This window comes from Pristis pectinata, chromosome 15 (assembly GCF_009764475.1).
Source record: "Pristis pectinata isolate sPriPec2 chromosome 15, sPriPec2.1.pri, whole genome shotgun sequence".
Lineage (NCBI taxonomy): Eukaryota > Metazoa > Chordata > Chondrichthyes > Rhinopristiformes > Pristidae > Pristis > Pristis pectinata.
In genome coordinates, this window is record NC_067419.1 from 21,776,606 (window position 1) to 21,794,218 (window position 17,613).

The window sequence follows — 17,613 nt, forward strand, 5'->3', positions numbered from 1 at the left end:
TAGGTTCCAGAACCCTGCCCAACAACACTGTGGGACTATCTTCACCAGAATGACTGCAGAAGTTCAGGAATGCAGCTCACTACCACCTCTCAAGGACAATTAGGGATGGGCAATAAATGCTGGGCTTGCCATCCTGAAAAATGAATAAAAATAATTTCCTCCTCAAAAGAAAGCTGTTCCTGTCCACCTGCCTTCTCCCCACTGCCCTCGTTAGGTCAGAATAGAGCAAGTCTCTCAGTGGAATACTCTGGGCGCTCTATGAGAGGTTACAACATTGGGCTCAATATAAAACCCACATCTCCCCGTCTGAGATTTGCAAAATGAAGGCGCAAAGTGGGACGTGCTCCAACAGGCAGCTCACCGGAGAAAAGGTTGTGGATCACAAGAGGTTCGTGCATATATAGTTTCATTTTGAGGAGCGCGCTTGAATGTGATCCTGGTCGCAGTGCCTTTAACGGGCGGGTTGTCCCTTTAAGTAGCGTGGCTGTGCGTCAGTTTCCAGCTGGTCCAGGAGAAGGAGCAGCCTGAGTGCGGAGCAGCAGCATCCCGTCTCCCGCGTCTCCTTGCTTCCTCCCCGGCCATGGAAAGCCTGATGGAGAATCCGATGAGGGCAGTGCTGTATCTCAAAGAGTTGACCACCATCGTGCAGAATCAGCAGACCCTCATCCAGACCCAGAGGCACAGGATTCGTGAGCTGGAGCTGAAAGTGGAGGAGCTCCTGGAGGAGAACCGGAGCCTGAAAGAGCAGGCGGCGAGCGGCGGCCCCCACCGCCACCACCACCACCACCACCATCAGCAGCAGCGGCGGGATCTCCAGCACCATCAGCAGGACCCGCAGCACAAACACCCCGCCATCAGCACCAGGGCACCGATCCCCTGCAACCCACAGTAAGTCGTGCACAGCCCCGGTCCTCCTGAACTTTATCCGTTTCTATTGATATAAACAAGCACATCACTGGCTAGTTGAGAAGGCATTGCTCGACTTCATTAAAGCCCCGCAGCATCTTCTGTCTGTAAATTAATCTTAATAGTGGTTGTAATTTCCATGGTTCGTTTTCCAGAAGCGCATCTAAGTTTATATTAAAACTGCCCCCGTGACTGGCCACAAATAATTATTTTAAAGGATTGATCGGTCAAAACACGGGAAGATTTTCATAGTGGTGTTTGGAGTCTTCATCACTGAGCTTTGAAATTAAAGTGGAAAAGCCCAAGTGAAAATTACATTTGCTAACACTGAACTACCTGGCTGAACTGCAGGAGATGCCAATTATAAAGATCTGTGTACTGAGGGTAATGGTCCAAAAAGCACAAGGCATTGACTTTTTTTTTATTTATCAGTATTTCCAACTTAGTTACCAGAAAGGCTGAGTGAAAAGAAGTGCATATGTTTACAACTAACTTCAAAAAATGTACATTAGATAGTTAGACTAAAGGAGAAGGATTTGAGAGTATTGCCAAGCAAAGATTGGTTTTTGGAGTATATCAGCAAAAAGTGGCTCCTACTGTACTCAAGGGAAGGAGAGTTAAGAAGAATTTTGGAAACTTTAAAATAATACATGACTTCTAGATTGCAAATAAGTGTTGAAGCTAGTGACTTACCAATAGATATTCAAAGATTAAGGGCATTAGTAGATGTTTTCTTTTTATGTGCCAGTTTTGTGTGTTGGACATGTTAACTATTGTTTGATAAACTCATGATGGGTCTTCCTGTTATGAGGACCAGTCGCCTTCCTATCTCCCCTTCAGCCTTCCCCAATCTGTTCACATGTACACACACAAACACCATGTACTTCACAATCTTATATAAGCAAATACAGGAAATTGTAGGGACTCTAATAGGTTACATTGTAATGTGAACCCTTTGATGATGAACTGCATCTTAATCATTATATATTGATATGAATATGAGCATGCACAGAATTAGTTTTGTGTTTGCTCTGTGTATGCTAAAAAAACTTTGGATGGATTTAACCTAATTTCTGTTTTTCCCATGGCTGTCTGTTTTTTTTGGCCCTGGTTTCCTTTTGCTTCCTTTCTTTATATCTTTTTAATTTTTTCTGTCTGTTTTTTTGCTTCTCTCAATGCTTTTTTTTCTTTGTCTATCTTCATTTCTGTCTTGCCTTCTCCATTTCCCTCAGTGACAGGATGAACTTCTCTCCGTCCTTCTGGTTGTTCCTATTGCTGATTTTCTGACTCTGTCTGTGATTGCACAAGTGAAAGTGTCTTTATTTTCTACCTCTGTCTCCATCAGATCTAGTAGTTCTGCCTCTTTGCGTTACCAACCTTTCTTTGCCATTCTGTCCACCTCTAACTCTTTCTATCTGATTCTGTCTCTTTATTTGCATTTGCTCTTTCTTTTTCCATATTTTCTGTCCACCTATGTAAACATTTGGTCAAAAAAAAAGACTAACCTTACTACCTATGATTTTACTATAATATCCTCTCAGGAGATTAGCATTGCTTCTGCACTGTATCTGAAATTGTAAAAAAGATCATCATATGCATATTGATATTGCAGATTGGCTGATTAATGTGACAAATGGAAGCATATTACAAGGAAATCTAATTTAGTTAGCAATTACCTCATTTATCCTGTAGTTCCTGAAGCAGAGGGTTAGAATGTATGAACATTAGAAATAGAAGAAGGAATAAGCAATTTGGGCCCCTTGTGCCTTTTTTGCCAAAGAATAAGACCATGTTGATCTTGACTTCAACATCACTTTCGGGCACTAAACTTATTTCCCTTGATTCCCTGATTTATCATTCTCTGCCTTGAATATGCTTAGTGACAACACAGCCTTCTTGGAAAGTGATTCAACACCCCCTGGCTGAAGAAGTTTCTATTCACTTCTGTCCTGATGGCGACCCCTATTTTGAGATGGTGACTGTGGGTTCTGGACCTGCCAGCCAAGAAAAATATCAACTCTGCATCCACCCTGTCAAGCCCCTTAAAAATGTTGGACATTTCAATGACATCATCTTTTAGTAAAGGCCTGTTTAGTCTTTCATCATATGACAAACTCACCATCCCTACCTCACAACCCTAAAATTACCCATTTACTTCTGCTCTTTGTTTTCTGTCTATTAACTAATCTTTAATCCATTCCTGAATATTTCCCCTATGTCACGCACTCTGATTTCATTAAAAGAGCCTCTTATATGGCACCTTATCAAAAGCCTTTTGAAGGTCCAAATATACCATATTTCTCCCGTTGGTTCAACCTATTCTGCTTAGGTTGGGACAAATGCATTAGATAGTGTTTCCTCATAGCTTTTGACCATTTACAAGTAATTCAGTCAGAGCTTTATGCGATCTAAAAGCAAGTGAAATACAAGTTCATATTTGTGATATGAATATTTATTACTGTTTTTTCTGCTTAGGTTCATTATTATTGAACTGCACAATGCAAACTACTGTATGTTGTTTGGTTTTACATATTGTTATATCATAGCTGGAGGAGCACCAGCTTAGTTACTGAAGTCATTTTCAATTAAACAGAACCGCCTAACACCGATTCTTGATTCCACTTATCTCTTAACAATAACAAAACATGTCCAAGGTCATTTGTTGCGGAAGTGTGTCAAGTACTGAGTGATGTCCCTGCATTCCCCACATGCTAAGATTGAGTTAGAAACTATATAGATTCTGGTTATATTTGACAACAGTCTATAGGAAGGGTAACTGTCTCGTATTCATGGACATTATTGAAAAGAAAAAAAAATTACCATGATTAGATATTTTATTCCAGAGGCAATAAAAACTTTCCAGTGCTATTCCACTTAACTTGTTTAATTCATTCTCAGCAGATACACTCTTTGCTGAAAAAATGAGTGGCACCTTCTCCACATGTGTGTGATTACTTTATTTCAATCACTGTGATTGAATGTTGCTTTATTGAATAAGATTTGCTGAGCTCCAAGCTAACTAAATAGTCTTACTCTATGACCTATCTGTTTATTTTGAAGTTTAGTAATCCTTTGGTGCTTTGCTGGCAAGTATAATCTTGCGATGGATAAAATATGCATAGTGATACTTATTGACATTGAATAAAATAAATACAGTGTAAAGAGGAAATGCTGACAATGTATGGCTCATGCTACCATCAATATTGGCTCCAGTGCATAAACAATGTTGATGAGGTAAAGAGATAATTTCAAGCTGTTTGATAATACACAGTTTGAAGTGTACTGTGAGTACACAGTACATTTTACATAACAACTAGTAAGAACTCTTGATGATATTCTCTATTTGTGCTGTAGGTTTAGTTAGAAATTTGGAAAATAGGAGCAGAGGTAGGTCATTTGACTCTTTGGGTCTGCACCGTCATTCAACACGATGATGGGTTCTCATCCCTGTGACTTGTTTCTGACTTCACTTCGTATCCCTAGATCCCTTTGGCATTAAAAATAAACCTACCATCTTCACAAGTATATTTAATGACATCCTCTACTGTCTATTCCACAGGTTCACCACTCTCTGGTTGAAGAAATTTCTTCAGAATAGTTCTAAATTACATACCTTTTATCCCGAGGCTGTTATCCCTGGTTCTGTGCTCTCCAGCCATCGAGAACATCCTCCCTGCATCTAATCTGTCTGGACTTGGTAGAATTTTATAGGTTTCTCTGAGATCTCCTCTCATTCTTCTATACTCCAGTAATGATTATGGGCCTAAACTGCTCAATCTCTCCTCATATATCAGACTTGCTAACCCAGTCTGGTAACTTTTGTGGCCTTCCTTCCATGGCAGGAACATCCTTTTTTTCAAATAAGGAGACCAAAACTGCACACAAAACTCCAGATGAGATCTCACTAAAGCTCTGCACAGCTGCAGCAATAATCCTTGCTCCTGCACTTAAATCCTCTTGCAGTGAATGCCAACATTCCATTTGCCTTCCTAACTGCTTGCTGCACCCAAATGCTTGCTTTCAGTGACTGTTGTATAATTACACTCCGATCTTGTTGCACTTTCCCTTTTCCCAATCTATCACTATTCAGAAAATAATGGTGATGATTTGCACTTTTGCACTGTTTTGTTTAGAAATCGCAGACAATGTACAGAATTTTTAAAAACTTATACAACCTAATTAGCAGCGATTACTTAGTTTTATAATATGCTTACAGTGGCATAAAATCAATGTTCATGACATTTTGTAGCTGAATGGGTGTCTGTCAAGATAACATTTGAGGAAAAATTGCTTTGTTAACATGCAGGGTTGAATCTTTGAATCAGTGCCGTGGAAGATTGACTCAGTACAATAACTGAGTGACACAGTTGATTAGCACCGATCACCTCTGAAATCTGGGTTGGAATCTACAAAGACTTCTTTGTCTGCTTAAACAGGCTTTGGCAAATTCAAAATGGTTCTCAATGAACTCATATATTGAATCCCTGTTATGTCTGAGCTGGGAATGCTTGGTGTTGATTCTCAGAACAATGTGAAATAATTGTTCCATTTCTAATATTGACTTTGCTGATCTTGATTAATGCAATTGCCTACCAAAAGAATGGCAAAATAAAACAATGTATTATTATTATTGTTATTGTTATTATTATGATTTTGTGTGTGCGCTCATGTGTGTTTATGAAATAGTTAATAATGCTACAGACCCATCAGCAAACAATTAGAATAGGATTGGCAATTGGCATTCATAGTAACGAAATGCCCTCATGTCTTTGTCAATAAATTCCAGTATAAAATCCAGCAAGAATAGCCATTGAGAATTTACCTGTTTTGGATCTGATGAGGAACATTAAATTAAGAAATTGATGTCTAAAATATTCAAATATGACTGGAGTCTGAATCTGAAAATTAAACTGCTTTTGTAGTATATCATGGTGAAAACACATTTCTAGAATTTACTAGGGAGAGAGGATAAGTTCAGTTTTTCGGGGTAATGCATTGATCTAGGTGTTCTTGTACATAAATCAAAGAAAGTTAATAGGCAGATGCAGCAAACAATTAGAAGAACAAATGGGATTTCAGCCAAAAATTGTAGTATAAAACAATTATTACTGTATTTAGTTTTGGTGAGATGCCTAAGAGGAATAGCAATGAAAATTCATGAAATTAATTCTTGGGATGGTGGTTTGTCCCATGAAAAAAGGTTAAGTAGATTAGATTTATGTTTTATGGAGTTTAGAAGAAAAAGTGGGGATTTTATTGAAATACAAAATTTGTAAGGGGCATGACAGGGTAACAATGGGAAGAATATTTCCACTGGCTTGGAAGTTGAAAACCTATCAGAAATAGAAATTAGCCTGTTCAAAATTCTCTACCCAGAAGGACTGTAGATGCTTGTCCATTTATAACATTCAAAACAGCTATCTCTAGGTGTTTGGATATAATGGCTTGAGGGGATATAGGAGCAATGTAGAAAGATGGATTTGAGGTGGAATGTCAGCCGTGTTTTTTATTGAATGATGGAATAGGCTTGAACAGCTAAATGGTTTACTCCTGTTTTTATTTCTAATGATCTTGCATCTTTTTTTTGCGGGATTTGGAGGAGGCCTGGACAATGATAACCTCTATCCTTTCAGATACTCTGATTTTAAATTAACCCAGATTAATAAAGTTTTCTGAGCCATGTAAAGGAAAAAGCACAGAACAAAGTGTCTATGCTGAGATTGAACATTAGTCGGCTAATATCACCAACAGCAAGTTCTAACCATCTTTTTGTTATAACTACTATGATTTTGGTGTGGCGGTGGGGGGGGGGGGGGGGGGGGGGGGGTGGTAGTGGTTGTTAGAACATTCTGTATTCTTTGCATGCACTTCAGCAAGGCCTCCATTAGGAGCAATCACAGCCAAAAGAGCTGACAGGCTTATTTTTCAAAGATTGCATAGGCTTCAAGTTGTCATGGTTAACCTGAAGGTGAAAAACATTTAGTGCAAGGGATTAGCAAGACAATCAGTTTCCAGCCCTGTGTGGGAAGAGCACGTCATCTTTGATAACCTTTTTTAAAAACTACTGTTATGAAGAATCGTGATAAGGTTTAACAGTTTTTCATTTCTGTGTTTCTTTTTACAGCCATGAATAATTTTATATACATAGTGCCACATTAAGAGGGCTGGCTATAATTGTTACTCAAACCAGGGCTCTAAAGGAACTCATTTTTTTTCCACAAATATTTTCCCTACTGTTCTTCAAAGGAAGACCACATACTGTCTAATGCTCCGTGGATATCCAGTGCTCTGATATTTTGCCCAAGCAATCATTCTTCATGGAACAGCAATGATTCTAAATTCCTATGAGTTATTTGACCACGAGAGACAATATGCCCCTATTTGAACCTCCTGAACACATTTTCTTGATTGGATAGCTATCAGCAGAGAAACTAGTGGTCATTGACAGATTTTTATTTTGTCCTTTCCCATATTCCTTGCTTAGAGATGTTGAGGTTCACAGTTGTGCCAGCTCAACAGAAACTAGGAAACATCATTATGCATCATTACTCATAATCCTATGACAGTTATTGTCAGCTAATATCAATTAAAACAATACTCAAAATTGGAAGAAAAATCACAAGCATAGAAGCATAGGTTGGATTGGTGGCAACTTTTCCTTATATGTTAGGATCTAATTAAAGGATCCGGTAGATCTTATGTAGAAATATGGATTTGCAAGAGTGAACAATCTAGGAACTAATGAAGAATTTTTGATTAATTATGTATTGAATAATAGATCCCAGGAATGAATTATAGGTTAGGATCTAAAGAAAGCTTTACATGAATTACATATATGAGAAAAATGAGTGCCAATGAATATTATTGTTCAAACTTTAATAAATATGGATTTTCAAGCAGAAATGTTGCCTAGTTCAGTCCTAAAGTGTGTTCAAATTTAAATGCAAGTTTGCTTTCTCAAAAGATTCCACATTATTAATTCAAGTTGATTTAAAATGCTGAGTTGCATGAAAATGATTCAGAGACAAATCATGATTAATGGGAATTACAAAATAAATAAATGTTGGCTCTTAGTTCATTTTGTGGTTCGATTGCCTTGTGGATATTTTAGATATGTGGCTGACTCCAAGTTCTATTAACTGTCCTCGTCAACATGAAGCAAGACACAAGGAATCTTAGGCCATTGTTGAATAACTCTCCAGTGGAATTAGGTTGCTAAATACTCCCAGGAACCTAGATCCATATGAACAAAGGCTGCATTTGTGACGTGGTTGATGTTTGTCACAACACAAATTACATTGTTATGATCATGTTTTGATTACTACAGTTAGAAAGTTGTCTTATTAACTTTTCAACAATAATAATTCTCTTTTAACCATTATAGTGTTTTTTTTCTCTCTTCAGTTTCCACCCATTATCTCCTCATAACCTGACTGACACACCAAGGTATGGTTCCTCCTCAGGTGGCCATTTCTCTTGTGTTAATATTGACAGTGTTGGCATACTATCCAAATATAGATGTTCGCTAATTCTAGTCCCGCTCTCATCCACTGTCAGTAAACATGCACTTATTGTATGATTCTGGAGTGGAAATTCCAGTCAGTTTACTCTTCCTCAATGTAAGAATATGTTGAACTGATGATATTGTTCCTACTGCTGCCTGACCTCAAATCAGCTAATTCTGTGGCATCCAGGGATTGAACCTGAACATCTTCAGATTTATAGCAAAGCGGAAGCTTTGGTATAAACCACAGGCAGATACATCAAAGTGCAGAGAAAGTGGGAGCAAAGTGGAGCAGGGGCAAGGGCTCTCTCAATAATCATGAAATATGCATGTATATGCACTATCCATAAAATATTGATCTGTTTAAAATGCTCCTCAAAAACATGGTTAAACTTAAACTCCTGTACCCAGCCCTGGATAGATGAGCAAAGGTGAGTTAGGTACCCAAAACTTGGACTTTCAAACCTTGCTTACTCCTTTCATAACATCTTTGCAAAATTATACAGATTATTTAGTTGCTGTCACCATTTGCTATTTTCTGCTTGTTTACTGCATTTTTGGCAACTTACTCAGTACTTGCAATCATTTGATTTTTGTTTTGACAGATGCAGTGGGTGGATTGCTTAGAGACATGTGATGTAGATCTGCTTGGCGACAAACGGGAATGTCATTAATTATGTCATATTGCACCTCGTAATTCAAACAATGCAAGGCTTGAGCTATATGAAGCCACTGTAAAGTAGTTAAACAGAAATGAAGCCCACCAAAAGGTGAAGCTATTGTTAATTAAAGCAAGTTGAGAATTTTCATATTGAGTATTTCATATTGAGTATTTTGAAGGGGATTAAAATAAACTTCTAAAGTAGGGTTGCATCCTTCTACATGAGACTCTCAAATAAGTTAATTGCAGAGCTTCTTTTCCTTTACGGACACCAGGCAGGAATGTAGAATATTTCCAAATGCATTGTGCAGATGTACAGCACTCATTAAACTATTACATCTGTCTGAGATATAATTCAACAAACACAGTTTCTCCATTTGAAAGAAGGGTTGATTTTTTGTGGTGTATTTTAGAAGCTTTGAATGTTCTGAAAGCTTTGCCTGGCACTTCTTGAGGCTTAGCGTGCAAAAACAAGGAGGTGATGTTGAACCTTTATAAATCTGATAGTGTAGGCCACAATTGTGCCCAGAAATTAGACCCATTTGAGCCTGGGGTTTAAAATGTAAATTATGCAAATAAAAAAATGTTCACCTGTTTTGAAATATTTGCATTTTTTTGTTGCCCATTAAGAAATTGGACTTGCTGTGATAATTCACTTGCCCATCATATTTTGTGCATGTGATAATGTCATTAATGTGCATCTCATTTTTATTACTTAATGGCAGAAAATAAATCAAATGATCATGACTTATGACTTTTATAATTAACTCACAATAAAATAAGGAGTACACCATGGTGAAAGCAGTAAACTATGTGTGAATTAAAGTCATCCCAGGGACATGGCTTTTATATATAAAACAGTATTCCTGATATTTTTGTTTAAAAATAATTCTAAGAGCCATCTGATAAGATTGAGTCTGTGAGCCTGATGGATGGTGCTAATCATGGAGTCTTGGGGCCAGATGTGATCAAGGGGTTTTATCAGGCTTGCTCCACAGATGAGGGGGGCTATCCCAAAAGAAGTATAAACCATTAGTCCCCTCCCACCCTTGTTTTGCATTCCTCCATCATGCTCCTACACCACTCCCAGTTCTCTCTCATATCCATGGTAGCCACAGGCCATGGAGAGCTCTTTTTAAAAGCACTGACCCACTTCCTGTGGGTCAGTGTGCAAATGACGTGGCAGCTGCCTGTCTAGAAAGCAGCTGCTGTCTGTGAAATGTGCAGGTTGGGATTTAACACTCTAAAAGGGAAGCAAACCATGATAATGATTTCTTAAAGCAAGGATATCCCAGCTACAGGATTCTTTTTGTGGCTTGTAATTTGCCATTAGCCCTATTTGTGGGACCCATTTAATCTACCAAAAATGCCTATAGTCCAATTTCTAGGCACTAGAATTTTGCATCTAGTACTGGTCCTCACATTTTTGGATGAATGTATAGATCCTAGTGAAGGTAGTGAAAAGGTTTGTTAGAATGGTACCAGGAATGAGAAATTTCACCTACAAGGTTAGACTGGAGATACAGGCTAAGTTTGAGAGGAAATTTGAAAGAGAGGTACAAGATCACAATTAAGTTAGATAGGATAAATAGAGAGAAGCTGTTACTGTTAGCAGATGGTTCAAAGAACAGGGTATGCAGATTTAAAATGATGAGCAAATGGTACAAGAGTTTGTGAGGAAAATCTTTCATGCACAAGAGTGGTAATGACCTACAATTCACTTACTATAAAGGTGGTGGAGTCAATTAGGCTTTTAAATGGGAATTGAATGTGCACTTGAGGAAAAATATTTTTCCAGGCCATGGGCAAAGGGCAGGGAATAGGAATTACTGGATTGGTATACAAAGAACTGGAACAGAATCAATGAGCTGTATGGCCTCCTGTGTTTGAGTCTAAGTGTAGTCACTGTTATGATATAGAAAGTGCAACAACCAACTTGCACATAGCAATGTGATATTTATTGGAAAATTTGATTTAGTGTTCTTGATTGGGGGATAGATATTGTAAAGGACATTGGGGATAACTATTCTTTAGTATGGTCCCATGGGATCTTTAGTTCCATCTGAGAGGGAAGGCAGGCATTGATTTAATATTCCGTACAAATGACAGCACTATTGACAGTGCAGAACTCCTTCAGTCCTACAGCAGAGTGCCAACTTACACTTATCTGCTCAAGTTTTTGCAGTGGGACTTGAACCCATAACCTTTTGATTCAGAGCAAGCACATGATCAAACAAGCCAAAACTGACATGGTCTAATTGGTTCACTTGTTGGACTTGATGGATTTTTAACTAACTCTCTTTACAGTGTAGGACCAGAGCTTTTGATGAAAATATGCAGTGCATATATAGAAGCTGAAGTTGAAACATTCATGCTCTCCCAGTGCTGTGGTATATACATCCAGTATACTGAGTCATACCAATGAGGAAGATTCCAGGTACATTAAGGTAGGTGAATTCTACAGGGACTTCTGTATTTCACCAAAGTATCCTTAGGTTGGGAAGCTGAAAATTAGACATCACCTATTTATTTTAATTCTCTGGAATGGACAATGTGCTAACTCACATGCCAGTCAATTTCCACAATGTCCAAAATCAAATAGGATTCTGAATGTTATTTCCAATGAGGGCTTATTTTAATTAGTAGCAGTATTTTGATGTAAAATCTTAAGAGGTGAATACCCACTCTGATACCCAAACACGGTCTGGGCTTATAGGATCGTAGAGTCATTCAGCATGGAAACAGGCCCTTTGGCCCACTGTGTAGTCCCATCTGCCTGCGTTTGGCCCATAGATCTCTAAACCTCTCCTATCCATGTACTTATATAGATGGCTCTTAAATGTTGCTAATGTGCCCGCCTCAACCACTATTTCTGGCAGCTCATTCCAAATATGCACCACCCTTTGCATGAAGCAGCTACCCGCTGTCCCTTTTAAATCTCTTGCCTCTGACCTTAAACCTATGTCCTCATGTTTTTAGCACCCCTTCCCTGGGGAAAAAGACTATGTGCTTTCACCCTGTCTCTGCCCCTCATGATCTCATACATCTCTATCAGGTCACCCCTCAGTCTTCTACGTTCCAGTGAATAAAGACCTAGTCTATGCAACCTCTCCTTGGAACTCAGGCCCCCAAGTTCAGGCAACATCCTGGTAAACCTTTTCTAGTTTAATAACATCTTTCCTATAACAGGGTGACCAAAACTGTACACAATACTCCAAGTGCAGCCTCACCAACGTCTTACATAACTGCAACATAACTTCCCAGCTCCTATACTCGATGTCCTGACTGATGATGGCCAGCGTGCCAAATGCCTTCTTCACCACCCTATCTGTGATGCCGCTTTTAGTGAACTATGCACCTGGACTCCTAGGTCCCTCTGTTCTATAACACTCCCCAGGGTCCTACTATTCACTTTATAAGTCCTACCCTGGTCTGATCTCCCAAAATGCAATGCCTCATTTTTATCTGGATTGAAAGCCATTTGCAAATCCTGAGCCCACATACCTAGCTAATCAAGATCCCCCTGTAATTTTTCATAACCTTCACCACCTATTTTAGCATTTTCTGCAAACTTACAAACCATGCCTTGTACATTCACATCCAAATCATTTTTATAAATTACAAACAACAAAGGTCCCAGCACTGACCCCTGTGGCACACCACTAGACACAGGCATCCAGTCTGAGAAACAACCCTTGACTATCACCCTCTGCTTCCTACCACTGAACCAATTATGAATCCAATCTGATATCTCGCCCTGGATCCCATGCGATCTAGCCTTCCAGACAAGCCTGCCATGAGGGACCTTGTCAAAAGCCCTGCAAAAGTCCATGTAGACAACATCCACTGCCCTACCCTCATCTACCCTCTTGGTTACCTCCTCGAAGAACTACACGAGATATGTCAGGTACAACTTCCCATGCACAAAGCCATGCTGACTGTCCCGAATCAGACCCTGCCTCTCCAAATGTTGGTAGATCCTGTCCCTCAGAAACCCCTCCAGCAATTTACCCACCACTGATATCAGACTCACTGGCTGAGCCAGTTGCCTAGCTTATATATTAAATGACAAATGGCTTATATTTGGCCTAGCCAGCCATTCAGTTCAAGGGCAATTAGGGATGGACAATAAATACCAATTTTGCTGGTGATATACAGATCTGACAAACTGAATAAAGGAAAATATTTAAAAAATTGAATTCACTAAACCTTAGCCTACACCTTTTAAAACTTGAATTTCCAAGTTCCTCCTTATGTAATTCCAACATATAAAATCACTGCTAAGTATATCATTTCCAACACAAAATCATTTCTATTGCCTTCCCTGGGTACTCAATCCCTCTAGTTCCTTGCTTTAATCTTCAAATCTTCTCATGATCGTCTCTTTCTATCTCTACCTTCTCCTTCATTTCAGCTCTGCTGTATAGCATGTTCCACTTTCTCTTTGTTCCACTACCAGTGTCAGAGCCTTCAGTCATCATTGTTTCTGAACATGATATTTGTACACCTTACAGTTTACATGTTTTTTTCTATAAACCCAGTGTCTGCAATGGATAAAACTCAATAATATTTTAGTTATGGTCTAGGCTTCAATTTGAAAGTTGCTGAAATCTCACCTATAAGTATTCTTTAAAGAGAATCTTGGGCTTTCAAGTGTATATTCTTTATTTGAAGTGCTGTCAAACAGGAGAAACCATGTTAACATACCAAAATTCAACAGTCATTCTGATTTTTAATCTTCAATTCCAAAGTAAATTAAATCTCTGCACCTTAATGTAGATAGCTGCTGTTCAATTCATAGATAAGGATCTCCTATTACTACAATTAACAGCAGCTTTCTATAAGATTTGCAGTTCAGAAATACTGAAATTCCAGGATTATCAGATGAGTCATAACTTTCAAATTTGTAGCCTAGATGGTGATCTGATAGATTAGATTATTGTAGAACCTGGCTAATTCTCATCACATCATTGATTTCGGCACTATGAATGTCAGGCGATCTGCACTGTCAATCATTCCTCAGATAATTATAATGAAAGTTATTCTGTGTTATATCCATTGCACTTATTGCATTGTGGCTGGTCAACCAATTAAATAAAAAGGTTATCTGAGGTCATCGTCATGGGAGAATGGTCCTAAAGGTGGCTGACACATATCCCACAGGCTTTAAATAGATTTTACAAAGATTCCCACAGAAATTGTGCAGAAGTAATTTCGAATCTATTGTAATCTCAGCAGCAAAAATAGCTGCAAAGTTGGAGAATACAATTCATGCTAATCTTTACTGTATTATTCCAAATTTAGTATATGTGGCTAAGTCCTGGACTAGCAGCAAAAGGCCAGGATCACTGATCCAGAGATAATTTAAAAAGATAGATAATTGATTTTTTTTAATAAAATCTGGAATTACAAAAAAAAATGCTACTCTCAGTAACGTAACCATAAAAAATTCAGAAAACTGTTCTTCAGGGAAGGAAATTTTCTGCCCTTACCTGATCTAGCCTGTATGAGGTTGACACTTCACTGCCTCTCTAGTTCGTGCAATTAAGGATAGGCAATAAATGCAGGCATTGCCAAAGATGTCCATATCCCTTGAATAAATAAATAAAATTATACCATCTGCTTCTCAAGAATAAATTCTGAAAAGTTGAAGCTTTGTTAGTTTATTTCATCCTCAGTCTTCAAGTTTAGCCCATGTCTGACATTGGGAAGTACAGGTTAGACAGAATTCCATTTTCTTTAAGTTTTCCCATCACAGATTTTAGGAGAGTAAGATACAGAATAGTCTTGTCTTCTGCCATTGAGCATTTGATGGGATGAAGAGTGTCTAAGTTGCATAATATACCGAGTCGGTATTGAGGCCACAGGGCTTAGTTATGTTTTGCTTATCCTCCTAAATATTTTCTTAGTGCTGGATGCTGATGACAGAACCTAGCCAGGAATGAAAACATTTGGAGCGTGTTTACATCTTAAGGATGGTACCATTGCTGAGAGTTTGAACTGGAATCTCAAACTGATTATAATGAATCTCAATTTCTAACTCAACTTCTTTTGACTGTGAATTTCTAGCTTAAGCATCATCATGCAACTCTTAGCTTCACAGCTCAAATAAAATGCATTATAAAGGTAAATTCAAGTCCTGATAATGCCACTGCAATGTCTTTCAGGTTTCCTTAGGGCAAAAATGATTATAGACGTTCAAATTTCTTATCCTCTGGTCAAACATACATGAGTCAGTTAATTTGTTGTACTACAGAGCTTTGCATTAAGTTATCATGAAGGCTAATATTCTTCAATTCTCAGTATACAACTTGATTTTTTGATGTGCAGTGGTATGCTGATTGCAATCTGCTTTGACTGATTACATTAATTATCTTCTTTTTATGTGCCTTGATAATTCTCATTTTAAATTGTGTAGCTAATTGCATTAGAATTTTTTTTTTGCTTAGTATGAGGTATGTCATTACTGTATAATGAAACACTTCACAAATTTTTGCATCTTAGGTTACTAGTATCACCAACAAACATTTCCAGTGTCTTTCAAACCGGATGCAGATAGAAGCTCTGACTACACTTCACAAATTTGATGCAGAATGAAGCCCTCTACTCAATCCCAACTATGTCACAGCACCTTCAGTTAATCCTCAACCTTTGAATGCTATTTTGTTTAAGATGATCAATTCATGTCAAATTTACTTAATAAGGGAAAATATTAAAATCTGGGGGAGTCAACAGTAGTGGCTCAACTGGAAACAAAATGGAAACTTCATTTTTTAGAAGACACATGGGTGAAAATATTTACCTTTGTGCAAAAGGAGTGCTGTTTGTGAGTTACAAATTATTATTGTGGAGGAGTAAATAGAACACAGGCATTTCACCAGTGCATAAATAACCCCTAAATATCATTTGATGGAAATCAGGCATCCTGCAATAAATGATTGCTATTTAGAGTAGAAACCATTTTCACCAGGTTTTTCTCCATCTTTGCCTCACTGAAAACTTTCAAGAGATATGGATTGTGCACTTTATTTCACTTTATTCTCTGAGCCTCGATGTAAATTTTGCAGATCTGTAGTATACAATGAGAACAACTTGCATTAATATAATGCATTTAATGTAGAGAGATTTTCCAAGTTCTTCTGCAGATTCATGATGAAAACTAAATGAAGGTTGAACCAATGATGACTCTATTTCAGAGGTTCCAAAAGAATGGTCAAAAAGGTAGGTTTTACAGTGGATCCTAAATAAAGCACAGCATGGCAACTAGATAGGGGCATTCAGCCCTATGAATGTGTTTTGCCATTAAAATAGGTCAAGACTGATTTGTGTCTTGATTACATTTACACTCCTATTGTATTACAGCTTTGATCAACAAAAGATTATTATTCTGACCTGAAACTTTGAATTGACTCATGAAGTTCTTTGGGGAGTGAGTTCCAGATTTCCAGGAGGCTAAAGGAGGACGCCAGAAGTCACAGATAATAGTGTTGGGGTGAATGGATGGAGAATGCAGAAGTAGTCAGGGTGAGGGTGAGAATTTTAAGATTGGATGTTGAAAACCATTATAGCTAAGTGATGAGAAATGTGATTGAAGTGCTCTTACATTTTGCAACTAATTCACGTTTGTAAGGAAATGAATGAGGACTCCCAATTTCTTCATTTAAAGGGCTTTAATGAATTATTAGGATGTTTACAATAATCCAGGATGTCATGGTTATTTTTACTTATATAAACAACTTATTTCTGAATATTTTTTAATCTTAATCAAAATTCTGAAACTGTTGTAGAGGGGTTTGAATTTACTATCTCTTGGCGAATTCACGCAGTCACATAACCATTACAGAATTATGCCCCTAGGTGGTGTATTATTTAAGAAAAGTCACCTGCTGAATAATTTTGGTTAGCTTTGTATAGCTGTGTCCTATGGTCCATTGTGAGAGAAAGAAAGGATATGTTGAATATGAAACTGAATATGATGGAAAAATGCCAGGATCTTGATTAGATATGGAAGTGAGCTGATTTGCAATCAAGAATGTACTACTGATACGACATTTTAATGTAATGATAGGTCATTATCAGGTGGCATTTATCTGCAACTAGATGTCATTTTGCAGAACTACTCAACTGAAATTGTTCCCACCAAGAAATATAATTCTCTACATTGGGTGAAAGCAATTGAATGATGTATGAACAAATGGGAAAAAATGGGTGAAACAAAGAATTTGCTCTTTGAAGATCAAGTCATGTTGTAGCTGATTGCAGTTGAGATAGTGATTTATAATTTCAATTTGAATTTAAACTATCACATCTGCTGTCAATGGGGAACTTGGTGCACTAATTGCATAAGCCTGCTAGGTATGACATGCATTGAGATGAGTTTGATGCTCATGTGCAGAATGGGAAATATGATGCCATGAATGTGCAGCAGAATTCATTCCAGGAATGGTGAATCTTCTGTTAAGGGCTAGTGTTTGGGTTCCTATTACCTCATTTCCTTCAAAATCTGCTTTCTGGGATAGATTGTTTACTGGCCATTTCAATC

The 17,613-nt window shown here is 37.9% G+C and overlaps 1 protein-coding gene across 3 annotated transcripts in view; it reads left to right on the forward strand.

Annotated features, from left to right (window-relative positions):
* The first annotated feature begins 534 nt into the window (after positions 1–534).
* The window catches only part of LOC127578611 (IQ motif and SEC7 domain-containing protein 3-like), a 288,463-nt gene continuing 271,384 nt past the window's right edge, over positions 535–17,613 (forward strand). For all 3 annotated transcript variants that reach the window (XM_052030780.1, XM_052030781.1, XM_052030782.1), the window contains exon 1: positions 535–888. In XM_052030780.1, the coding sequence (XP_051886740.1) occupies positions 581–888 (308 nt within the window). In that variant the 5' untranslated portion in view covers positions 535–580. The remainder of the gene's footprint in view (positions 889–17,613) is intronic.